Genomic DNA, 27,227 nt, shown 5'->3' on the forward strand with positions numbered 1-27,227 from the left:
ACGTGATTTGAAACTTGACTTATCATGAACTTGTTCTGAAACTTGACTTAATATGAAAAATACATACTCCACAGTTGTTGTGGCCCCATGTATTCTACGTGTAAATACATACTTCACAGTTGTTGTGGCCCCATGTATTCTACGGAAACTTATTCTTTAACTGCTTAAATACATACTCCACAGTTGTTGTGGCTCCATGTATTCTACGTGTCACAATTGCTATGTCTCACGTAATGTATGCATCACAATTACTGTGACCCCATACATAAGTAATCAAGATGAAACATGACTGGAATACGAAAGGACTGAAGCCCTGACGTAACATAACGTGACTTGAACATAACTTGAAATACATGACCAACTTGAAATAGAAACATTTCGTAACATGACATAACATATAATAGACAACATATTTAACATGACATACTTGTAATCTACAGTAATACATGACAGAATATATTATGTAACAGATAAAAATTGATGACAGAATAAATTCTGTATAATAGACAATTACGTGATAACTTGGCATGGCATGACATATATGATAACATACATACATACACTGTAGTCCCTTTACTTAGCACATATACACAGTAGACTGCTAGTAAGTTAAAACTAACTTACTTCGATCTCCGCGTTTCTTATAAAACTTCAAGTGCGACTACAAAGAACTGTAATTAGTGATTCTAAAAGTTAGAACTAAATCACTAATAATTTGAAATATGAAAAATACTAACTTAAAGAGTAAAATTTTCATTTCACCCATAACTTAAGGATTTTGCATACTAACTCCAAAAGTTTCCAAAATTTACATTCCTCATATAAATTTTGTCCTAAACTTAAATATCAACTCAGAAAAATTAAAAGCAAAACACAACTATGAAGAACACACTATGGCTTAAACATCCATAGGCCATTTCCCTTGATTTTTGTTGCAATTCCTTCCAACTTCAAAACTCATGGTTAAACCAAAATTTTGCAACAAACATCTTCCAATCCTAAGTTCAAAACCATACTTAAAACATTCATTTAGAAAAAACTAATAATTAATACCAACCTTTTTTGTAAAAAGATCCAAGCACTTGAATCACAAGTTTTGACCTTAAATCAAAACATCTCCAAGAATTTCAAAAATCAAATCTTACTTCTAACATATTCATAATATCATCCTAACATCAACCATGCTTTAAATCATCAAACTAAAGTCACCAAAATCACAAAATAACATTTGGAGTTTTTGGTTTTACACTTAGTCCAAAAGCAGAAACTTTTTCCTCAACTAGTTTTGATAAATCTCTTTATCTATGACTTATAAATATATGATCTTCAAATCAAACCATCACATGGTTTAAAAAGATGTCCTAAAATATATATAAGCTTCTAATTCAAGATCACATGGTTAGAAATTAATCAAAACATAAATTTAGCCAAGAATATCCACACTTTGGCTTATCTGAATATCTCTTTCCATAAAATTTCATATCTTTAAAACTAACATCAAATATCTTCAAAATAATAATATAACATGTATATAAGATGCTTAGGATCCTCTAATAAAATTATCAAAGTCATTGGAATAGGTTTAGACCACCAAAGAGTTAAACTTTCTCAAAACAGAAACTGTTTTTCCTCTTCCAGTTTCTAAGTTTCTAAATTTAAGAAAATCTTTCATCAAAACCTTTAATCATGCAAAAATCCTTAACCAATAATCATATACACATGTTAACAATACTCCATAAAACTTTCGGACCAATATCTATCCATTAGCTTGGTCAAAAACTCCAAACTATAACATATTCTCCAGTTTATCTCCCAGAATGACCTTTTTATAGTTTATACAATATTTGACTAACCAAATGATTTTAAAATTGGACAAATAAGATATCCACGTAAACTAGACTAAAAAAGGAACAACTTATATGAAGGAGATATTATGATAAAATACTTACAAAAGCTTTGAAATGGGTGTGCAAAAAACCTCCTAAAAGCTGTTCGAGAGAGAGTGTTTGATATTCTTTCATTGGAAAGTGTAAATAAAGATAATTTCGTGGGAAGAGGTGGCTAGAGATACTTATGGATGAGATATGGAAGAGATGAGGCTGGATTTGAGAGTTGAGTGTAGTTTTCTCCTACCCAAAATATCTATAAAAGATTATCTCATAATATTCTATTCAATAGTATCTACAAAAAATCAACTTAAGATATTTTTATCTAATAATATCTATAAAAATCAACTCAAAATATTTTTACCCAATAATATTCATGAAAATTACCTCAAGATATTTCTTTTTATCCAATAATATCTACAGTTTTGAACAGACGTTTTGTTCGAAAATATGAAAAAATGTTATTGCGCCATAAGACTTTAAATAACCCTCCGAGTCTAATGGCACAAACCATAATACATTTTGACACTTCTAACTATCTTCAATAATCAAAAATACACTTCTGATACCATAGTAAATAATAACATTAACTATGTAGTTAGATAAAAACCTATACGATTAATGGATTCGTGAAAACTTATGGGGTTTTCCCGAGATTCCTAAAGTTAATAGAAATTTCACAATTGAATTTCTAGCGGGCTGTTACAATCTCCTCTCCTAAAAAAAAGATTTCGTCCTCGAAATCGAAGTAAGTAAGAAATAACAAGTTAAGGAATATGTGTTGCTTACCAACCTGGTGTCTATCCCGTATATATTTGCCTTTGAGATTATGTCATTCCTTAACTCTCTTATTTTAATCAACAATTATATTACACTTCTTTCCACAAGGTTGGCTAAGTTGTATCGACACACTCTCCAAACCTAAAATTTCAAGTAAATAATCTTCCGAAACTCTTCTTTAGAAAAACATAGGCGATATACTTTAAGTGTTCTTGTAAATACCAAAGTTAGTAGAGAATTCATCAAAATTAAGCCGTTATCCTCTCTCTCTCTCTCTGTTTCTTTTTTTTTTTTTTTAAATCGGTGGCCCTCTATTTTAGACTAGACAACTCTGATGCGCATGATTTTTATAGGTTTTCTGTAGTTGTCTGGCGCCGCATAGCTACGACACTACTTTGTCCTTCTGTAATTGTCAGGCACCGCAGCTATGATACTACATTGCTCTTGTCTCTTGTAGAGAAATGATTCACGAGAGATGATTCGTCATAATTTTCTCTATAAAAGAATTATTCAATTCATCTTCTTTCTTATCTCATCTTCTTCACTTTTCTGAAATTAGTCTGCATTCTTACTCGGCAATCTCTTTCTGATTACTCACTTTGCAATGGCTCAGCAATCTTCTCATTACCAAAACATGAGGTATTCTGCACCTCGTTCACCAGTTGTTTATGCTTCTTCCGTATGTGCTATAATGCAATCCAATAATGATCTGACTAATAAGTCAGATAATGAACTTATCTACGAGCTTGTGAGTCTCGGTACTCGATACTCATCAACCATTGTAGCATATTCTCAGCGACTGCAATCCAGGACTGGTGGGGTTGACAAACTCCACGAGAAAATTTCTATCCTTCAGAGACTTCTTATGGAATCCAACATGAAGATAGAAGCAGTAAAGCGAGAGAACAGAGATTTAAAATCTTTGCTTAACTCTTCTTTTTGAGTGGCTACTCCTTTAGATAGGAAAGGCATGCAGATTTTTGAAGAGCAAGAGCGTTTAAAGATTGAGGCAAAGAGCCTCAAATTTCTGTAATTTTGTTTTATGATAATAAAATAATACTTCACAAATATTCATATTTGTGTTTCTATCTTCTGGTAGATATTTTATGTGCTCCATTTTATTTCTTTCAGGGATTTTCATATATATGACATGATCCAATGACTCATATAAATATGCATTTAATCATGCACATCCAAACTCTCAGTAATCTTCAAGCTAATAAAAACCTCAAGGAGCTCTACTGGTCTAGGACTAACTTATTTCTTTATAATTGCAACAATCAGTCATCTTCCTAGGTGGTACTTCGATAACTGACCAGTTAATAACTTAAACTTAAGACTTTCTCTCTTATGATTGTCATAACTCTTCTATCCATCATGAGTTATCAATTATTCTAATTCTAAATGATTTGTTCCTAATGTTCACATAAATCCTCAAGACCAAGATTTTACTCCCCATATAATAGTCTTCAAAAGAAGATCGATCTATGTATCCATAAAGATAGTATATTGCCAGAAATCATTTATTGGCGGCGTGGTAATACTATTATCATAAATGAATCCTACTAAGGCTAAAGTTTCTACTAATCAAATTACTCTTCCAAACACAATTTCTATCGTATTTTCAGAATCAAAACAATCCTCCAAATATGTGGAATACCATTCATCAATCCTACATATTCTTTCTCATATTACTAAAAGGTATTCTATATCTACATTGGTATGAATAATAATACTTCTAATGAAAATTGTTACTCTTACCACTAGGGTAACAATTCAGTTTCCAAGCTGAATTCTCAAGCACTACCACAATTAATAGAAACAACGACTAGTTTGAATCAAACAATGTACAATTTACCAACCTCAATGACTTGACCTACTCCAAAATAACAATAATGCAATACTACCATCAATTGCAATCAGATCAACGTTAACTATGTTTACCTCAACTAATCTTTCATCCATCGGGAAATTCTGATCCTCTTCATTGTTATCTCCCTTAGGATTCCGAAGTATTCTATCACGAGTCATGTGTCCCTTCTTGAAACACACGAGTATATGTATTAAAACCACATACTACCTTTCATACCTTAAGAAATTCAAGCCTACTGACGACTAAAATTTCAAGCCTAATGTTTGGTGCATTTCCTAAGGACATGTGGATTTATTGCCCAGAGACGTATTGCTTTGATACCACCCTGTGACGCCCCCAAATTCCGTTTGGGATCGGACAGACATTTGAAGCATCGAGACATGCAACACAAGGTTACCTGCCCCCGTTCATGATATATAAGATGTAATGTTCCTAACATGCATATAACAATATGCAATATTCGCAGCAGATAAATTTTTTCTTTAGCAATACTATGCACCAAATTGAAAATATCCCAAATGCTTAAAACATACTTCATACATAAAAACCCATTGAACAACTAAGATCACAACACTAGTCTAAAATGATTATGATCCAAAAAGTACTAGAGATGCAACTCAATCGTACAAATAGTAATTTACGTTAATTACTATATTAACATTGATGTCACACCGTCGCTTAGTCAACTGTGTCTAGTTGATCAGTTTCTGATTCTCCTTCAGGTCCTGTAACAAGATTTACCATTCGGGAGGAATGGTAGTTGGGACTACCAAAGTGAGATTTGATTACAAATCTCAGTAAGTTAACAAAAAAACTTCCACACAAGCTAATGATGCATGGATGACAATAAAAGCATAAATGCATAATCAAATTCATAAACAATTAAAACATAACTTGGCGTACAACATAGCATAATTGACATAACTTAAATTGAAACATGAACTGAACTTGACTTGACATGAACTTAATCTGAAACTTGACTTAGCATGAACTTGCTCTGAAACTTGAATCAACATGAACATGATAGAAACTTAACTTATCATGAACTTGTTCTGAAACTTGACTTAACATGAACGTGATTTGAAACTTGACTTATCATGAACTTGTTCTGAAACTTGACTTAACATGAAAAATACATACTCCACAGTTGTTGTGGCCCCATGTATTCTACGTGTAAATACATACTCCACAGTTGTTGTGGCCCCATGTATTCTACACAAACTTGACTTAACATGAAAAATACATACTCCACAGTTGTTGTGGCCCCATGTATTTTATGTGTAAATACATACTCCACAGTTGTTGTGGCCTCATGTATTCTACGGAAACTTATTCTTTAACTGCTTAAATGCATACTCCGCAGTTGTTGTGGCCCCATGTATTCTACGTGTCACAATTGCTGTGTCTCACGTAGTGTATGCATCACAATTAATGTGACCCCATACATAAGTAATCAAGATGAAACATGACTCGAATATGAAAGGACTGAAGCCCTGACGTAACATAACGTGACTTGAACATAACTTGAAATACATGACCAACTTGAAATAGAAACATTTCGTAACATGACATAACATATAATAGACAACATATTTAACATGACATATTTGTAATCTACAGTAATACATGACAGAATATATTATGTAACAGATAAAAATTGATGACAGAATAAATTCTGTATAATAGACAATTACATGATAACTTGGCATGGCATGACATATATGATAACATACATACATACACTGTAGTTCCTTTACTTAGCACACATAAACAGTAGACTGCTAGTAAGTTAAAACTAACTTACTTCGATCTCCGCATTTCTTATAAAATTTCAAGTGCGACTACGAGGAACTGTAATTAGTGATTCTAAAAGTTAGAACTAAATCACTAATAATTTGAAATATGGAAAATACTAACTTAAAGAGTAAAATTTTCATTTTACTCTCTACATGTGGGAAAATGACCGTTTTACCCATAACTTAAGGATTTTGCATACTAACTCCAAAAGTTTCCAAAATTTACATTCCTCATGTAAATTTTGTCTTAAACTTAAATATCAACTCAGAAAAATTAAAAACAAAACACAACTATGAAGAACATACTATAGCCGAAACATCCATAGGCCATTTCCCTTGATTTTTGTTGCAATTTCTTCCAACTTCAAAACTCATGGTTAAACCAAAATTTTGCAACAAACATCTTCCAATCCTAAGTTCAAAACCATACTTAAAACATCCATTTAGAAAAAGTTAATAATTAACACTAAACTTTTTTGTAAAAAGATCCAAGTACTTGAATCACAAGTTTTGACCTTAAATCAAAACATCTCCAAGAATTTCAAAAATCAAATCTTACTTCTAACATATTCATAATATCATCCTAACATCAACCATGCTTTAAATCATCAAACTAAAGTCACCAAAATCACAAAATAACATTTGGAGTTTTTGGTTTTACACTTAGTCCAAAAACAGAAACTTTTTCCTCAACTAGTTTTGATAAATCTCTTGATCTATGACTTATAAATATATGATCTTCAAACCAAACCATCACATGGTTTAAAAAGATGTCCTAAAATATATATAAGCTTCTAATTCAAGATCACATGGTTAGAAATTAATCAAAACATAAATTTAGCCAAGAATACCACACTTTGGCTTATCTGAATATCTCTTTGTATAAAATTTCATATCTTTAAAAATAACATCAAATATCTTCAAAATAATAATATAACATGTATATAAGATGCTTAGGATCCTCCAATAAAATTATCAAAGTCATTGGAATAGGTTTAGAACACCAAAGAGTTAAACTTTCTCAAAACAGAAACTATTTTTCCTCTTCCAGTTTCTAAGTTTCTAAATCTAAGAAAATCTTTCATCAAAACCTTTAATCATGCAAAAATCCTCAACCAATAATCATATACACATGTTAACAATACTCCATAAAAATTTCGGACCAATATCTATCCATTAGCTTGGTCAAAAACTCCAAACTATAACATATTCTCCAGTTTATCTCCCAGAATGACCTTTCTATATTTTATACAATATTTGACTGACCAAATGATTTTCAAATGGGACAAATAAGATATCCACGTAAACTAGACTCAAAAAGGAACAACAAAATGATTTTCAAATGGGACAAATAAGATATCCACGTAAACTAGACTAAAAAAGGAACAACTTATATGAAGGATACTTTATGATAAAATACTTATAAAAGCTTCGAAATGGGTGTGCAAAAGACCTCCTAAAAGCTGTCCGAGAGAGAGTGTTTGATATTCTTTCAATGGAAAGTGTAAATGAAGATAATTTCGTGGGGAGAGGTGGCTGGAGATACTTATGGATGAGATATGGAAGAGATGAGACTGGAGTTGAGAGTTGAGTGTAGTTTTCTCCTACCCAAAATATCTATAAAAGATTATCTCATAATATTCTATCCAATAGTATCTACAAAAAATCAACTTAAGATATTTTTATCTAATAATATCTATAAAAATCAACTTAAAATATTTTTACCCAATAATATTCATGAAAATTACCTCAAGATATTTCTTTTTATCCAATAATATCTACAGTTTTGAACAGACGTTTTGTCCGAAAATATGAAAAAATGTTATTGCGCCATAAGACTTTAAATAACCCTCCGAGTCTAATGGCACAAACCATAATACATTTTGACACTTCTAACTATCTCCAATAATCAAAAACACACTTCTGATACCATAGTAAATAATAACACTAACTATGTAGTTAGACAAAAACCTATACGATTAATAGATTCGTGAAAACTTATGGGATTTTCACGAGGTTCCTAAAGTTAATAGAAATTTCACAATTAAATTTCTAACGGGCTGTTATAAGCGTGGAGGTTAAAAAACCCCACGACTTCCATACTTAGTCACCAAAATCAAGTAGATGACTCATAGTGCCGCCAAATGGGCGTAGAGTTCAAAAGACCCCTCAACCCCTACACTTAGGCACCAAGGTCGAGTCAGAGACTTGCGGTGTAACCAAATGGGAGTGGACGTCAAAATACCCCAAAACTCATATACTTAACTACAAGGAGGCAGCATGCATCCAAAGAATGGGTTCAATCAAACAAGAAGATAGTACAGTTAAAGTCAAACATCATTAGCAAAATATCATAGCATATCAACGCCAATTAGTCCAAAAAGAATATATAAGTCCTAGTTACAAAAACTTGAAATTGATACAACTATTTGAGAAACAAACACAAAAGCAAAGATCTTCAAGAAGGAGGAGATGGTGGAGGCTCTAAGGCTGTTGAGGTGGTTGCAAGTTCAAGAAAGCGTCAGGCATGCTCTTGCACCCCAAGAAGTCAACAAATTGAATTGCTACATCAGGGGGCTTGAAATCATCAAGTTTCAGACGCTTCAGGTCTGTATGAGGGTGAGCCAACAAATGATTTGCAAGTGAGCCACGCCAGCCCCATACCCATACCCATACCCAAATGCTCTGCCCCTTATACCAACCAATAGTAGAGACCAACTGCAGATGCAAGTGAACCACCTCACCCCTCATTGTAGTTAGTTCGGCCTCTAACTCTTGTGGCCGCGCCTTATGCACCCTCACCTTTTTATCCAGATTGATCAGAGTTTGGTTCTGCCTGTCTTGGTTGGCATCAAGAGTCTCCCAATTTTTCTTGTAAGTATCGAACCTCTTACGCATGTCTTCATAAGACCCCTTACTCTCGAACAGTTGGGCATTAAATTCCCTCTGAGCTACATCATATGACACCTTAGCCCACGAGAGATCAACGGAAAGCTGCTTATGACTCTCCTTAGAGGTAGCCAATGCATGTGCGTGTTCATAACAATGTTGCTTAGCCACAACCAACTATTGCTTGGAGGATTCTAATTCCTTGCTGGTGTTACACAGTTGGGCATGAGCTAAGTCACGCACAGGTTCTGCGAATCGTAAGGCAAAGCCTTGCTTGGCATTCAGAGACCCAACATGGAGTAACTGACCTTGAAGCTTAGATGTCTCCTCATGAAGAATATCGAGTTCACCTTCCCAGAGAGCGAACATGTCCATCAGCTTACTCGAGGTAAGACTTCAACTCAGTCTTCTCAGCTAATAGGTGAGAAATCTCTTGTTTGGTGTAAAATGTAAACTTTCACCGCTTGCAAACTTCAAATTCTAGATCGGCGCAGTCGTTAACAATCCAAGCCGCCAGGCTATCCACGCCCTATAAAATACAAGAAAAGTTAAGGTGAACAAATCTAAGTAAAGGACAAAAAGGATGACAACATAATAAACAAAATCATACCGAAGTCAAGAAATCCTTCAATCATAGTGACATCTCTGTCACGCCCCCATCCTGAGGAGGGCAACTTGCACGAGAAGGGCCCTCAGCCCCTTCTTCTTAACTTGGGGGTCCTCCACATAAACTCTTCCCAAGGGATGTATATCTGGCACAACAGGAGGTACTGTGTTTTCTACCTCAGGTGTAATGGGTGCAACAGAGATCTCCACCTTTAGTGTAGAGATATAGTGGGCTAGAATGGCATCGAGGTCCTCTTGAACTCCACTAGCATCTTCTTCTTCTTCCACGTTGCCACCGAAGAAGGATCCACCCCCTCCTTAGGGGTGGAAGTCTCCACGTCGCCATCGAAGAAGGAGGGGGATGATGAGGGGATAGAGACTCATTCGTTGTCCGTCAAAAGGGTTACACCTGTAGAAATAGTTGCAAGTAAAGTACCGGAGCTGGAAATTTGGTTGGTGCCAATTGTAAAGGGCACTAACTCAGGAGTCATGATCCCAACCATGCCCATAGAAAAGGCATTAAAAATTTCAAAGTTAGATTTGTTGTCTCTAGGCGTAGAAGCAAGAAGAGAGGGAAAAGGCTGTGGCAGGCAGTTCAACATCAAAGGTTGTGGCCAAGTCAACAAGGGTCTGGCCCATAAGTCCATCAAGATCATCCAGCCTAGGAGAAGCAGGCAGCAGTGTGGGTGTATTAGACATCTCCCTTCCCAAAGTTGGCACAATGCCAAAATCTCTAGTCCTATACAGATTCACATCAATAGCTGCACCCTCAACATCTTCAATTGGGAGGCTAGTAGGAGTATCGCCCTCCATTTGGCAAGGACACTTCATGGGACGTTCAGAAGAAGGCGGCAAAGAAGGCCTCTTCTTGACAGCCTTTAGCTTGCACCCCTTTACATGGAAGTCGTCGGGTACAACAAGAAATCTTTCTATATTGGCTGGCGATAACAACTTATCTGTCCACAAGGCACCTTCCTTGCCTTTGCCATCATGTTCCTTGGCCTAATGAAGAACTGCATCAACGCATTCTTATTCATAATCTGTAAGGTCAATGAGAATTTTCTTGTCATCAGGGACCTTTCTCCAATTGGCCTGAATAGGAAAATTAAGAATATCTTTCTCAGAGGCTGAAAATTCCCAGCCTCTCCCAACAAGAAAGAAAAATTTATTGCTCCAAGTCTTAGCATTGGAATTGCAGGGTCCAAAAGCCGCCAATCACTGACAATTGGTCCAAACACGAAAACTATAGATGTTACCTCATAGTCGGCTCACAGAGTAGAAAGAAAAGAATTCGTGAGTTGTTAGTTCTTGGTATCTCTCCCCCAGGGACTCCAGAACCATGTGAAACACCAAACAGGAGATTAAAAGCACACATTGGGTGAAGTTGGGTAGGAGATATCTGAAGAAGATTAAGGACATCACGAATGGGGCGGCAAAATGGGAGGCATAATCCGTATGACATTGCACAAGCCGTGAGAGCAACTCTTCCAAAGAAACCTTATTTGTTAACAACACTAGTATCCTCAGGATGAATTATGAACTCCACTAAATCAAGAATACAGCAGGAATTCTGTAACTTTGTCAATTCATGAGTGGTAATGGTAGAGTGCCAAACAAACCCCTCAAAAGAAGGGGGTGTTTGGCCCTCGTTCAGAATGAGTGGAAACCCTAGAAGGGGTCTCCACTGGAAAGTGACAGGGAAGAGAGCCGCAGTGAGCTATCCAGCGATTATATTGAAGAAAATGAGTTCAAAAAAGTGAGGGATTGTAAGTTTTCGAAGAGAAATGCAAAGAATGGAAAGAAAATGCAAAGAATGAAAAGTTTGAAAGGAAAACCTTTCGATGGTAGTGAGTCGAGGAAAGGGAAAAGACAGCAGCAAGAAGGCAATGATGGGATATTCTGAGAGATTCGTGGGAAGCTGAACTATTACTTGTGCGCCGTTGGTTATCATTCTTGAAAACAAAGAGTAAAAGAGGAGGAGCAGTAATAGATGCGTGTCAAAGCTTGGCATGTCCATGGAATTCATCTCCTACATAAGGCATCACATTAGTTAGTATAAAGCTAGTGTGGTAAATCCTTGGGTCACCACATGTCCAAAACCAGCGAGTTAGGAAAGAAGACATGATATGTTTCATTTCCCACGTATTACCACAAAAAGATTAGTAGGATAGTTGGAATGGATATTTGGCACCCACGGGCCCATCAATGATAAAAGCTCAATAGCCATGGTACAAATACGATGATGAGTATTATGGATACATATTAAAGATGATAGGCAACGCCTCCTATTTATCAGGAAAGAGATCACTCCAATTAATGTGAAAAGCCTACAAGATATACTCAGGGGATTGGTTATCTTCTATACTTAACTTCACTAAAAATAGTACTCAAAGGTTACACATTTACATTAATTCATATACTGACTCAAGATCATTTCTCTAACTTAAACATCGGAGTTCTACTAGGCATTCAGTACTGTCCTCTTATTTTATTGTAGGTATCCGTGTAGTTAGTAGTGTGAAACACATCTTCAACAAAGTCCAACAACTATAACGATCAAGAATAAATCTGGTTGTTTAAATACCACTAGAAGAGTCACATATCGGTAGTTTAAATAAGGACGCGCGCCTAAGATATAATTATTGCCTTGCAAAAAGAGACATTATATGAATATAATTATTACTTATCATATTATTTGAATTCAAATAACTGACAATTCCAAAAGTAGAAAATAAATAATGATAAAAGCAGCATTCACTTGGAAGATGGGGTAAACTAGCTAGCTCGAACAAAACCTAATCAACCGGAAGCAATGTCCAAACATACATGCCTTTGGTTTGACCTTTCTGGGAATGCTTACTCATGTCCTTTCTTACTCAATTCCATTTAAAATAATAACATCCAAACTAGCATCGTGGGTTTAACATAACCTAGGTTGTGAAGTGACTCGTAACCAAACAGAAGCGTCCAACAGGTGGCTTCTCTTGCTACCTTCCGAGTAGTTTTGGGCCTGGTGTCAGTGGGCCATGGCTCTCCAGCGCCTACCATTCTAATTCAACCCAAAAGAGCTGAATTTCATGATCTAACTCGTAAATTGCGTGCCTAATAGAACAAGTTTCTACCACCAGAGATCCATTGTCTTTCTCGTCCCAAAAATTCATTTTCGTTTCAAAAAATTTGCCTTCTAGGCTGACAAAGGAAAATACCGAATTCGATAAAGGTTCAGAGCACTTGCACCGAATATAGAAACAGTTTTATTGCTTATCATTTTTATATATTATATATTAATTTTTTTTTTATTTCTATAATTTTATTTAATTTTATTCTTTTTAAACTAATTGATTTCTTATATTCATCATTCATACGTCACACATTTAAGTTCTATTAGATATAATTATTTTTACCTACTCTCCAAATATTTTACTAATGATCAAAATAATTATTTTATATTAAAAAAATAATATAATTAATTATATTAATAAAACATATAAATATATATAAAAATAACTACCCATAAAATTTATATTTTTCATAAATAAAAGAACGGTCTACAACTGTATAATTAATAATGCTGATATCTCCCGTTGGACTATTCTTTGAGGTTTGGTTTTTCAATCTTGAATGCTGCGGCGGTACATGACTTCCGTATGTGGTTTTAATTTTGCTTCAAAATCCGTTGGTGCGTAATAAATTAGGCGACAAAAAGTCCTGTCTGATTGTCTGAGCAATTAATTAATTTGTCACGTTCCTAATTTTGTAAGATATCTATCTGGCTTGCAATATATATTTATTTTTCCTTCTGCTGACTCTGCAGGTCGTATAAATGGGGATATCTTATGGCTTCTCTTTCAAATTCTTTTATTCACAACTTGCATGCAATTAAAGATTAGAAAAATTAATTAGTTTATTTATTTTTTATTTTTTATTTTTTTGGGTGGGAAGTGCTTGAATTCAACATTCAATGTAAAAGACTCAAGAAATTGAGTTGCGATGTGTTACTAGAAGGCCGTTTAATTACCATTCAATTGTTGCATTTGCACGGGGATTTTTTTTCTTCAAATTTTTCCAAAAATGGAGGCGTTTACTTGAACTCAACCACATATCAATGTGATGTTGCATGCTCTGTGTCGTACTCTTGTGGGGGTGTGGTGCTGACTCTTCAAATAGGGTAGAAGGCTAGTCATGGACCTAATACCCATAGAAATATTAAAAAGAAAATTCAAAAGTTAGAATTGATCAACTTTTTCTTTTTCTTTCCTTGGCCGAAGGATAAAGTATTGGAAAGTACTAGTACTACACCCATAGAGAGTAGGCATCAAGAAAAGTCATTGATAGTGTAATTTCTATTTCAAATATTTTTTAAAATACTTTCAACATTTTTTTTTAAATCACAAATTTATTAAAAAATGTTTAGTTAAAAAAAAAAATGCAAACGATACATTTTGTCGATAAATTTTATCATTGAGAGTATCATTTTCTTAAAATATTGGCTAGTACCATTGTTTATGGTCCTCTAGTTTTTCTTTATATTCATATTAGACATTCCATTTTTGTGTGCTATGATCTATTTGCAACACAAATTTCAAAGTTGAAAAGAGGTGATTTTTGAAATGTCGTAGTGATCAGGTTGTGGAAAAGTTATGTTTTGTCAATAACACGAAAAAAGAAAAAAAAATCTATTTTTTCTATTTGCATGAAAATTTCTCTCTCTCTCTAACACTCTTTCATAAATATATAGAGAGGTTAGCAAGTAAAATGAGAAATGGTAATTATAGTCGTGAGTGTGCAAATGTCGCATAATTTTTTTAAAAAAATGAATAAATACATAATTTACATAAAATAAAATTAATTTTTAAATATGAAACCCACTCTTTTTAAAAAATGACTACACAACACTTACGCACTCTATGATTATATATAGTATTACTCAGGTAAAATATCCTATTCATCTGCCAATGTAATAAAAGGAAAAAAAAAAATCTTCTCAAATATTTATGTTCATTTAATGATCTCTAAATTTTTTTTAAAATATATATATAGTAATAAATATTGCAAAATCTATTCTATATATTTATTTCTTATTTAATTAAAAAGCTCAAAGTCTTTTAAATTGGAGCACACTTTCAGCTTTATCAAATTACCACCGATCAAGGGTTTAACAAGTTATGACATTTCAATGCATTCTCACAAGATTAACTGAACAGTGTGATTAGAAAAATATAGAGAATGTGCTCCATCATATCGATAATCGATCACACGTTGTCGGTTTATAATTTGACCAAAGAAATATTATTATGGAATCCAACAATTTTTTTTTTTTTTAAGTGCAAAGATTGATGCTTTTTAAGTTATGGCATGATTATCCTTTCCAAGTGTCATTAGTGAATACTAACAGAAATTTGCAAGATGCTCTCCATAAATGGAGAACAAAATAATTAAGTTAGTTTATATGATCATCATTTAAATCTCTTTATATATATATATATATATATATATATATATATATATGCTGCATTAATCAAACCTCTTAATTAATTCATTATTAATGGGCCCCTAATATGGTAGATGATCTAATTAATGGAAGTTCCCCTTTCTTTTCTAAGAAGGTTCACCCCTTTTCTTTCTACTTCCCCACTTCATCCTTCTTTTACTTTGCTTAAGGTGTAGATTTCCTCACACCTTTTAATTTCAATAAAGCTATTATAAATTGAAAAATGAAATTAATTCAAAAGCCGAATGGCCATTTTGTTTGAATAATTTTTCAAAGGGGCATCTGTCACCAGAATTGAAAAAATTAAAAAACAAATGCATGGGGAGGTGCATTTTGATGATAAGATTGAATAGTATATGGGACAAAATTGGTATTGACTTTTTTTTTTTTTTAATATCTTAATGGTAGAGCAAGAAAAAGTCAAAATGCCGACACAATTGTTTTTTTTTATTATTAAAATATTAATTTTTAACTGATGTTGTTCATATAACAAATAAATATTTTTTTAAAATATATCAAAAATAAATATTGATATACATACAATTTTTTTTTTATAAATTTATTAAATTTAAAGTATTTCTATTAAACAATATTTTAAAATACTTCTCATTTAACATAGACTGTAAAAAATATTACATATGTATGATGTATATATCATTTTCTGTTGTGATATGATTTACTATTACTGAAGTCGAGAATAATGCAACGCTACTGCAAACTTTCACAGGGTAATAGAGAGATGGAGGTAGGTACGTCAAATATATAATCATCTGTTAATAAAATGACTACACTTCGGCGATGCTATTATGCCGTCCAGTATTTATTGTAGGGCGTGCTGTCTTTTGAATTTTTTTTATTTTATATTTTTCAATATATTTAAAATTACCTTATTCAGAATTAAAAAAAAATAAAAATAAAAAAAATTTGTGACCAGCTGTAATTTAAAAAAAAGTAAATGAAGTGCATACAAACATTTTCCTCTTAACATATTATCTGAGTTAACGTACCAAAAGAATTATTATGTTCCACGTGTTTATGACAACACAGATGACGCCGTACAAAGGCAAACACAGTACAATCTACAGCCATCTTTTGACTTTTTATACGGTCTAAACTCAAGAGAAAACCCAATTCTAATCGCGAGTCAAAAAAACTTTCCCAGATCTTTCTGGATGATCCGAGGGGCCCGGCGGCTTATGCCCACTGCCAACTTTCCCACTCTACTTTAATAACTTTTTTCATCTTATCTTACTGTTCTTTACTACTTTTATTCAACTTTTTAGGGTTTATTTCCAATTACCATAAAACACACACTGCGACACATCGACGCTAGAGATATCTCAAAGCGGGTTTGACCAAAAAGTTCATAAAATTAAGATGAAAATGAAAAAAAGGTTTGCATCTTTGTAATTAATCAAAGATCCAGGGCTTCATCGTAGCCCCATGAATGTCTAAAAGCTGACCAAAACACTAAATATCTGCTAGTGATCATCTTGTATCAACCTTTCTTTTCCACCTCCCACCTCCTTCTCTCTCTCTTCAAACGCGGCCAACATGAACAAACATAATCACCAACAGCCTATCCTGATTTTTCTTCTGCTACTCATTTTCATGTTCTTCCGATCCATTTCCGCTGTTGATTTCACCTTTAATGGCTTCAAATCTTCCGATATGTTACTTTATGGATTCGCCACCGTTGAATCTCGTGTTCTAACACTCACTAATAGAACGACTTATACAATTGGTCGTGCCCTTTACCCGCAAAAGATTCCCGCAAAAAAGCCGAACTCTTCTTATGTGTATCCTTTCTCGACTTCTTTCATCTTCTCCATGGCTCCATACAAGAATACTCTTCCTGGGCATGGCATAGTTTTCCTTTTTGTGCCCTTTACTGGCATCACAGGCGCGAGCTCAGCTCAACATCTTGGCCTTTTCAATTTCACCACCAATGGGAATTCCGAGGATCATATTTTTGGAGTCGAATTTGATGTGTTTCAGAACCAAGAATTCGATGACATAAACAACAATCATGTTGGGATCGATGTGGACTCCCTCAAATCGATCCAAGCACATGATGCCGGGTACTGGCCCGACAACCAAAGAGGCAACAACGTCAGTGATATTGATGATGCGAAGTCCTTCGAGGAATTGAAGCTGAACAACGGTGAAAATTACCAAGTTTGGATTGACTATTCTGATTCTTTGATTAATGTTACCATGGCTCCTGCAGGCATGAAAAGACCTCTGAGGCCTTTGTTGAATGTTTCTCTCAATCTTTCTGAGATGTTTGAGGACGAAATGTATGTTGGCTTTACTAGTGCTACTGGAGCGTTAATGGAAAGTCACAAGATTTTGGCGTGGAGCTTTAGTAATTCGAACTTTTTATTAAGCGAAGAGTTGATCACGACAGATTTGCCATCGTTTGTTCTTCCCAAGGGGCCGATATTTCGTTCTAAAGGGTTTATTGCAGGAATGACGGTGGGAGGTTTCATAGTTATTTTACTTTGTGCCCTGTTTACTGTGTCTTGTATCAAGAGGGAGCGAAGGAAAGCCAGGGAGAGAGCGGAAATGGAAGAATGGGAATTGGAGTATTGGCCCCACAGAATTGCATACCAAGAAATAGAGACGGCGACAGAAGGGTTCGCAGAAGAAAATGTGATCGGAACCGGAGGGAATGGGAAGGTCTACAAGGGGGTTTTGGTAGGAGGGGCTGAGATTGCGGTGAAATGCATTTCACATGAAAATGATGGGATGAGAGAATTCTTGGCCGAAATTTCAAGCCTTGGAAGATTGAAGCACAGAAGTTTGGTGGGGTTGAGAGGCTGGTGCAAGAGAGAGAAGGGAAGCTTCTTGTTGATCTATGACTACATGGAAAATGGAAGCTTGGACAAGTGGGTATTCGAATGCGGTGAGAACAAGATGTTGAGCTGCGAAGACAGGATAAGGATTTTAAAAGATGTGGCTTCAGCAGTCTTGTACTTGCACGAGGGGTGGGAATCCAAAGTCCTGCATCGAGACATAAAGGCCAGCAACGTGTTGCTTGACAAGGACATGAATGGAAGGTTAGGGGATTTTGGACTAGCCCGGATGCACGGCCACGGTCAAGTGCCTACCACAACAAGAGTGGTCGGGACGGTCGGATACTTGGCGCCGGAGGTGATAAAGAGTGGGCGGGCATCTACTCAAACTGATGTGTTCGGGTTTGGGGCCTTGATCTTGGAAGTCATGTGTGGGAGGAGGCCTATAGAGGAGGGAAAGCCACCTTTGGTAGATTGGGCATGGCAATTGATGGTACAAGGGCAGTTATTGAATGCCCTGGATGAAAGGTTGAGGGCTACAGGCGGGTTTGACGAGCAGGAATTTGACAGGGTACTGCACTTGGGGTTGTTGTGTGTATATCCGGACCCGAGTTCCCGGCCAACCATGAGACAAGTGGTGAAAGTTTTGGAGGGGAATAATGAGGTGGACGAGCTTGGAAGTGAAGATATGGATGCATATTTGCTACAAAGATTGAAATCCAAGGGTGGGTGGTCCGAGTTTTCTACGCGTTTTGGCTCTTCATTTCACCCAACATTTGAAGATATTCGACAGTCTTCATTGATGTCTCTGTCTTGGTCCAATACTTTAGAGGGCAGGTGAGTGATTCTGCATATATAAAATGAATGGATAAGGACGTTTTGTTGAGCGAGAAAATTGTCGGAAATCTTGATCTTTTTGTATCAGGTTTGAAGAAACATAGAACATTGCTTGTGTAGGGAAAAAATGAATGGGGATTTGCTGGCGAACTTGCCGAGACAATGGAGGATAAAGAGTGTGATGAGGGTAGGGGCTATTTGAAAGCTTTTATTTCTTGCATATTTCTTTCATTCGTTCATTCGTGTATATCGAGCCTACGCAAGTGACGATTCAATAATGTGCTTTTATTCTCTTACAGTATATAGTAAATAGAAACATTACTGTTTGATACTCTTTTATGCCATTTCAGTCGAGTTTTTTTTGGAAGAAAAACAAATAGAATGATGTCTAGGATTTTTCAATGTATGTTCTCGTGTTTCTTAAGACACTGTTTCTAGTTTTGTAACAAGTATATTTATATAGTAATGCTACTCAAGATCCCTTTTATCACTATTTTTCCACCGTTTTGTTATATGATATTAAATGATTGAAAATTATTTATTATTTCTAATTTACAGACCAATTATTTGATATTATAATATGAGATGTTGAAAAAATAATGATAAAATAAATGATAAATAGAAAGTTTCTATAGAAAAACACTAAACCCACCGAATGTGAGTCTCGAATTTGTATTCCAATTTTTTTTTTTTTACTTAGTAATTAAGGAAATATTATTTAGAGATGTTGTGAAATTTTTTATTTTTAAAAAAATATTGAAGAATATAAAAAAATGCTCTTCTCGAGACCGGGCTCATGCTACATCATGCTCTTTTCTATAAGATTTTTCTCTTTGTGAATAGATTTATTTTAATATATTGTATAAAAGGCTTTTTGGTCCCTTCTCCACTCATACAAAACTTATGAGATTCCTAATCACAAACATACAAATATAAAAAGAGTTAGGTAAGAGAATATCAAAGTGCTCAATCAATTTTTTTATTTTTTTTTATTTTTCGCAAATCTAAACTTATTACCAGAAAAAAGATACATAGATAGCTAAAGTTTGTTAGCTCAAAAGTAAATAGATATAAAGTTTGTTGTTAACATTAATACTCCCTTGAAGGTTTATTGTATTATTTTTCTATAGCGTTTCCCTCCATATCACTGTCATTTTCCTTCCTTGTGGTGGTTGCCATGCATATTATTTCTTTATTGTTCTGAATGATTGTTGGGAACCCAGTCCCCACTTTTTGTACTCAATCCGGTTCATCTTCAGTAAGATATATTTTAAAAATTAGTATTGCACATCATGAAATGTATTCTATAATGTTGTCCTTTGCATTCCCTTCCACTTTAAGAAACTAAAATTGTCAAAGCAGAGAGATAGTGAAAGAGAGTGAAAGAAAATCTTGGCTTGGAGTTGATCGTCATGTATAGGAGTATTCTGTCCTGTCCTTGTCCAGCTGCCAATTTTGAGTTTTACCAAACTTTCATGATGTTCTGAAATGATTGTTGTTAACTTGTTAGGTGAGAACTTTGTAAGGAAAAAAAAATGTTCTTAATTGCCTTCAATTAATTTTCTTTGGATCAATAATTAAAGAGAGAATCTTAAAAAGGATGTGGTGCGTATGAGATGTATACACCATTCACATCTGCCTTCTATTGTTTTCATTGTATACCAAAAAGCACAGGATTAACACTTCTATATAGGTTACACAAGGTTTTTTAGAGACGTCAAGAACTACCTCATCCTCCCATTACTATTTTGGAGTTTTAAGATTTAAGATTTTTCGAGATTTTTGAAAACATTTTAAGGTTAATGTTGTTCAAATTTGGAGTCAGGGTGCTTCCCTTCAACTATCACTCTCTCGTAGAGTTTTAGTGGCAAGTAAGATTGAGGCCAACATGTCCGAAAACCACATCAACAAATTGCAGAATGGTGTCAAAGAAGGCAAAGAAAAAGCAAAACACTAGCACAAAAGATGAGTTCCAACTTCCAATATCTATAAACCCCTCGATTACTGTTCTTACATATGCTTCAGCCTGTGTAGGTGTATTGGTGCTAAGGGATTTCAAACTCCTAAGGAATAGATGGTACCAAAGTTAAAGTCTTGAGGAACATATGGTACTGAAGGATATCAAATAAGGCTTATGTGAAAGAAAAATGCTACTCTCATTGACAGTTGGGTTTCGATAATTTTTTTTTTTACTTAATAATTGATGAAGTATTTTTTAATAATATTTTAAATTTTTTTTAACAAAAAAATTTTGAGGGTATAAAAAAAGAATGAGAAAAAAAAAAAAGAAAAAGAAAACTGCACTTATTGGGTCCTGTCTCGTGCTACACCCGCGGTTTGAAAAGTGAAAGACTGGGTTGTTAGGTTTTTGGAGAAAAAAAAGGGGTTTGAAGATAGACATTTGTTTGGACGCTATGAAAATACTAGAAGCAAGAAGCGTTGAATTAATTAAGGACAAAACTCACTGAAATGGATTACCAGACAAAGAAATGTCAAAATGTGAAGTGAGAGAGATGGGGAGAGGAGAAATAATGAGATGCTAATATGTTAATTGTCTCATTGGTTGGTGTAAACCTTACATTTACACTGGGCCCGGTCTGAAGATGAACCCATAATTAAATAGACTTGGGCTGACTGATTTTTAAAGCCCAGTTATTTCAATCGGGTCTAGTTTCTCTCTCAATCCTTTGGAAGTCCAAATTAATAGGTCTTTCAATGATTAATGGTTTAACTTTAATGATCAGAAAAACAAACATGATCGAATTTTAGAACATATTGCAATCCAAACCCAATAACATTGTCTGACATATATTATCTTTCATTATAACGTGTTCTTCCACACAGATTTTCTCATCCATTTTCTTGTTTTCTTAGAAAATTACCACTTTCAACCTTTTAATATTGATAGATGAATTAAACCATTAAAATGAAAAGGACTACTACCGGGTCCGTGTCGATAGAGTGTGCCGCTATGGACATCAGATTAAAAAATATAGTTGAATATTATAATCCTGAAGGCTAAAAGTTTAATCAAATTAGAATCTAACAATCATAAGACTTTTTGAATAATAGTTGGGTCTTTAACATAGAATAACTTCAAATTAAAATTAACATGTGAGAGTTGTCTTTAATTTAAACTAAGGGCTATTTTAGAGGGGATTCTTTTGTGCATAAGGTTAAATTGTTGTAATGTGATTATTGAAAATGACTCCAGTTTGGTAGTGAATTGACTTCTTATAGGGCGATGCACATTGTGTTATCTATGAGATTTTTGAGAAGATTTAATGGTTGCACTTGAAGGGATAACGTTTATGGTGGTCCACCAATATCGTGAAGGAAACCAAGCGGCAGATTTCCTAACAAGGCAATGTGAGATTGGGATGAATATTAACTATGAAGGCCCCCATAATTTACCACTACTATTGAAAGGCATTATTGATTAGATAAAGTGGGGCTTCCAACTCTAAGGAATTAATTGGTTTTAATTTGATTTTGTATAGACTTGCACTTTTCTATAGGCATGTTTAGATTGTTTATTTTCTTTAAGGTCGTTGGTTTTGTATTTGAGAGCATTTTAATGGATTATTTACTTGTAATTTTTCATATGCTTCACTTGTAAACACAGTATTCCTCTACTATAAATGATGACATATTAATAAATTTAGAATGGAACTATTATATATGTGGCTACCGGCTCTCCAAAAAAATACCAGAGTCCTAATCCAAGATCAATTCCGTCCACATACATTAATATAACCCCACTCTTACTTGCTGCAATAATTAAGTTCTGGAGCCTAATTGGTTCTCTCATTTGAGCTTTGAAATTAGAATCCTGCCTGCATCAATTAGGCGTATGTAACCCCCTTACCAGAATTTGTTGTTTCTGGGTGATCAATCAGGTTCTCTCCTCATAATTGGAGCATTTGACAACCCAAAAGTTTTGTCCCTGAAAATACCAAAGGATAAGTACTAATTCTACTTAATTGCTTTGCTGATTTTGGACATTTAATGCACATGCTTATATAGAGAGTTTTTATTTTTTTTAGATAATATTGTGAAATTTTATGTTATATAAAGTAGGTAGGGGGCATTTTGAGTCCCTGATTTACAGTCTGAAAACATGAATTTTTCACTTAAATTTTAGAACATTTCCCGAGCTAAAATCATTTTTCTGTGCTGTGCCTTGCGTCATATTTCATGTATGCAGATCCTCCGATTGAACCAAGAGTTCTTCTATTTTTAAGTTGTTGTGTAGAATATACTGTTCAAATTATTTAATATAATGATATGCTATACATATATAAACTACTATTCACCTCCACATCCCACACCTGATATAGTTTTTTTTTTTTATTTTAATATCAGACCCATCATCACCGAATTTATATCTCTTATATACCTCTATTTTCATAGATCTCTTTCTTCGATCTCTCTCTCTCATCAAACCTCCTCTTTCTTATTCAGATCTCTCTTCTCAAGTTCTCTCTCTTTGAACCCCCACCCTCTGTCTTATCGAGCTCTCTCTCTCTCTCTCTCCCCGTCTTAGATTTGGGTTGATTTGATTTTCACTTTTTTTTTTTAATCAAATTTTCTACCCACAAGACAGGGAGAGATCAAAGGGAGGGTTTTATGGGATTTTGTGGGGGATATGAAGGGATTAAAATAGAATCGGTTCATTATTTGTAAATTTGATTTGTCACGTAAGGTGTGAGTTGTGGGGTGATATATCCAATTATGAGTACATTATTTTTTAATATTTATATAGCAAGACTTAATTTATTAGATTAAAATTTTAAATTTTTTTCTAAATTAAATCATGGCCATATAAATACTTTAATTGACGCATTATCTTATAAATAAGAATTTCCGTCTACCAAACTAAAGAGAGCGTAAACGTTTTAAAACATGACACATACGTCCTTATTTGTCATAAAAGCTTTCTTGACGTCGGTTTTGCATTAATTTAGGACGACAGGGCTGTGCAGTTGGGAGTTGTAACCGACTCACCAGAGAGATCTAGTACCGTCGATTCCTTGAATGATGCTGTCGGGTCACACGTACGGTTCGTGCCAATATTAGAGTTTCTAGTCCGACCAATATACTCCACACTTCGATTTTATTTTCGTCTCGTTATATTAAATGTAGCATTTTTATTAACCTTTAAATAATAGTTTATTTTTTAATTAAAAAAATATAAAAATTATGGTATCAAATCATAGAATGAAAGCGAAATGTTATATGATATATAACATTTTCGTTGTTGATACATATAAAATCATTACCACGTACCATAGTTGTTGTTTAAACAAGACCAGCCTGGCATGCATAAATGAATTCAAAGATCTTTTTGGGATGAGTATCTACAGAACAAAGATAAACACCGCTATCCCTTCAATTTGTTATTAAATATTTTTTTTTGGTCTTATCTGATCTTTAATTAAAAGGATAGTTTTACGATGGATGGTACTGGATAGTACTATAACCATCGTTTCGAGCTATCGTTAATTATTTTTTATATTTTTTTATATGTATTTTTTAATATTTTTAAATATCTTTTTAAAAAAATTATAATATTATTAAAAAATATTTTCTTAATTACTAAATTAAAAAATAAAAAAAAATTCTAACAGTAGCTCTCAGCGGTATAACTAATATTTTTTTTTTTTTTATCATCCGCATATAAGTTCTGACCATAGTTTTGGTTGCTTATTTGCTGACACGTGTTTAGATGTCACGTGAAGTTGCCAAGAAGGAACTTGATATATTTTTTAAAATAAATTAAGATTTATTAAAAAAATAGTTTTCTTTTTTTATATAAATCTTATATTTAACTACTTTTTTTCAAAATGTTATATATTTTCAATTATAAATTTATCTTTTATAAAAATAAACTTGTAAATTAACGTTTGTTTATTAAATATATCACAATTATTCATTTAACCTATTATTATGTTATTAATTTATAAATTTAATTTATCTTAAAATAATACGATAATGTTATGTTTCAAGATCTACCGTCTACGTCTGGGAGAGGAACCTGACAAATGAACTGTGACTAACGTGTTCATCTTATCGATTATGTTCATCTTATCGATTATGTTCTGAACAAGCTGTGGATATTAAAATGAGAAACGAGTGATACAAAGAATGTGGATCATGTTTAGCAATTATGTTAATATCTTAATCGTTGGTATCATCTCTTTACTTTGTCCTTTTATGTTTTGACAAGACAGGGTTACAACTGTCCAAAATTATCAAACCGAGGAGATGTCTAACAAGGAGCTGTGAGTTTTTATTCATCCACTTGTAGTTGTTATCGTATATGTATATATAGATAAAACTTAAGAAATCCATATCATTAAATTGGATATACAATGCTGCTGACAAAGCGAAGTTTAGTTTATCAAAATGTAAAGTTACATGTAATTTTAAAATAAAATTTTTTATATATTATACTATTATTTTATTTTTATTAAATTATATATAATATGAAATATATATTATTATTAAATAATTATTTATTACATATTTTTTATTACTTAATACTTATGAATATATAATATCTTATTTAATAAGATAAAAATAAAATAAAAATGTGATGTATAGTATTATTTTTTTAAATTTATTTATAATTTAAAAAAAATTAAATGATATTTATATATTTTAAAACTGTATAAATAATTTTTAAAAAAATATATTTAAAATTTCACATATAATATTCGAATTACGAGCTACTTGGATGATGGATCTCCACAAGCTTTTAATGATTGATCGAAGTGGGACCCGTCCAATGGGAAGTTGCGAACAGAGAGCAAAAAAGGTACCATTCACGCATAAACAAGATGTCGCGTTTTTGGTTTCGTTTGTTTTTTGGTGCCAGCAGAAATAATTGGGTTAGGTGAGACGTGTGGGTCCCGTCCATTGGATAAACTCACACATGGCCCTACCTATTACCAGCAACAATGGTGGTCCCACACCCTCACTACACCATGAAGATGGAAGATAGGACATCACTCTCTTTGAATATGTAATAATTATTTTTTTAGAAAAATAAAAAAAAAAGTAAACATTTTTTAGAAGCATTTGGATCCGGTCAGCTGTCAAGTGGTTTTTTACACCAGCGAATAACAATATGCCACACATGAATTTCAGTAATATTGTAAATAGAGCCGCAAGTAGCAGATCACTACTTTTCAAGACCGCGACGAAGACCACAACTCCTCTCTTCTCCAGTTTTATCTTCTCTCTCCTCCTCTCCTCACCCCCGTCGGCCTCCTCTTCTGCCTCTCTCTGAAAAAAATTTGTCACGTCGGCCTCCTCCCCTGTAGCTTCCAAAGAATCTGAGGGGTTGTTATTCCACAGGAGTTGATCAGGATCATACAAATCAGCTTATTTGAGTATTTTATCACATATTTTGCATCTATTTCCATTCCTAAATACAGCAAACCAACCCAGCAATCACAACAAGCATTCACCATTACATCACAGTTTTCATTTATCAGGTTCATTACAGCAAACATTTAGATTCATAACAAATTACTATGGAATACACAGCAAGAATCGGTATAAACCAAATAGAAGAAAATTTTGAAAATTCTTCCAAGCATTTACGCGGCCTAATGTTAAAAAACAGTGCTCAATTATCTAATTAAAGAAAATGACAATTATAAGACATTTTGACAATTATAAGACTTTTGAACAAATTATGCATCGTACGTAAGTGTTTCAATGGAGGAGTGCCTCGGAAGGGTCCAAAAAATGTATAAGATTTTGATGGTCCAGAAAATGGATTAGATTTTAAAATGTGTGGAATCGGAAGAACCTAACGAAAAAGAAGAAAAAAAGAAGAAATGGAAGAGCAGAACGAAAAAACAGAGATAGAATTGGAAAGAGGATAAGCAGAAAAGAGGAAGAATCAAGAGAGAATAGGAAAAGTCTCAAAGTTTTTTACGATAAGATGCGGTTCATTGTAAGATAAATACACTTACCATATGCTGTGTTCCTATTAGCCGGTGTGAATATGAGTTAGACATCCGACCGTTTCTTACTCAACATTTTTTATTATTAGAAACCCATTAAGATAAACAAAACAAGTGAATATCCGAGTATATCCATCCATATGGGATTGGTGTGGATCGAAATTATTGAACCCTGACTGACGTGGATCCTTGCTGTTTACACCACATGGGTCTAAAAACTAACCCCAAATGCGCGGCGGACCGTTCTTCTCTGTTGTCTGTACTTCGGTCCCACGCTAAAACCATTCTTTGG

The 27,227-nt window shown here is 33.9% G+C and overlaps 1 protein-coding gene across 1 annotated transcript; it reads left to right on the top strand.

Annotated features, from left to right (window-relative positions):
• The first annotated feature begins 16,730 nt into the window (after positions 1–16,730).
• LOC122279889 (L-type lectin-domain containing receptor kinase VII.1-like) lies at positions 16,731–19,292 on the top strand. Its single transcript, XM_043090781.1, has one exon. The coding sequence runs from the start codon at positions 16,876–16,878 to the stop codon at positions 18,958–18,960; it is 2,085 nt and encodes a 694-aa protein (XP_042946715.1). The 5' UTR covers positions 16,731–16,875; the 3' UTR covers positions 18,961–19,292.
• The last annotated feature ends 7,935 nt before the right edge of the window (positions 19,293–27,227 follow it).

The sequence above is a fragment of the Carya illinoinensis genome, chromosome 10, assembly GCF_018687715.1.
Source record: "Carya illinoinensis cultivar Pawnee chromosome 10, C.illinoinensisPawnee_v1, whole genome shotgun sequence".
In the NCBI taxonomy this organism is placed as follows: Eukaryota; Viridiplantae; Streptophyta; class Magnoliopsida; order Fagales; family Juglandaceae; genus Carya; species Carya illinoinensis.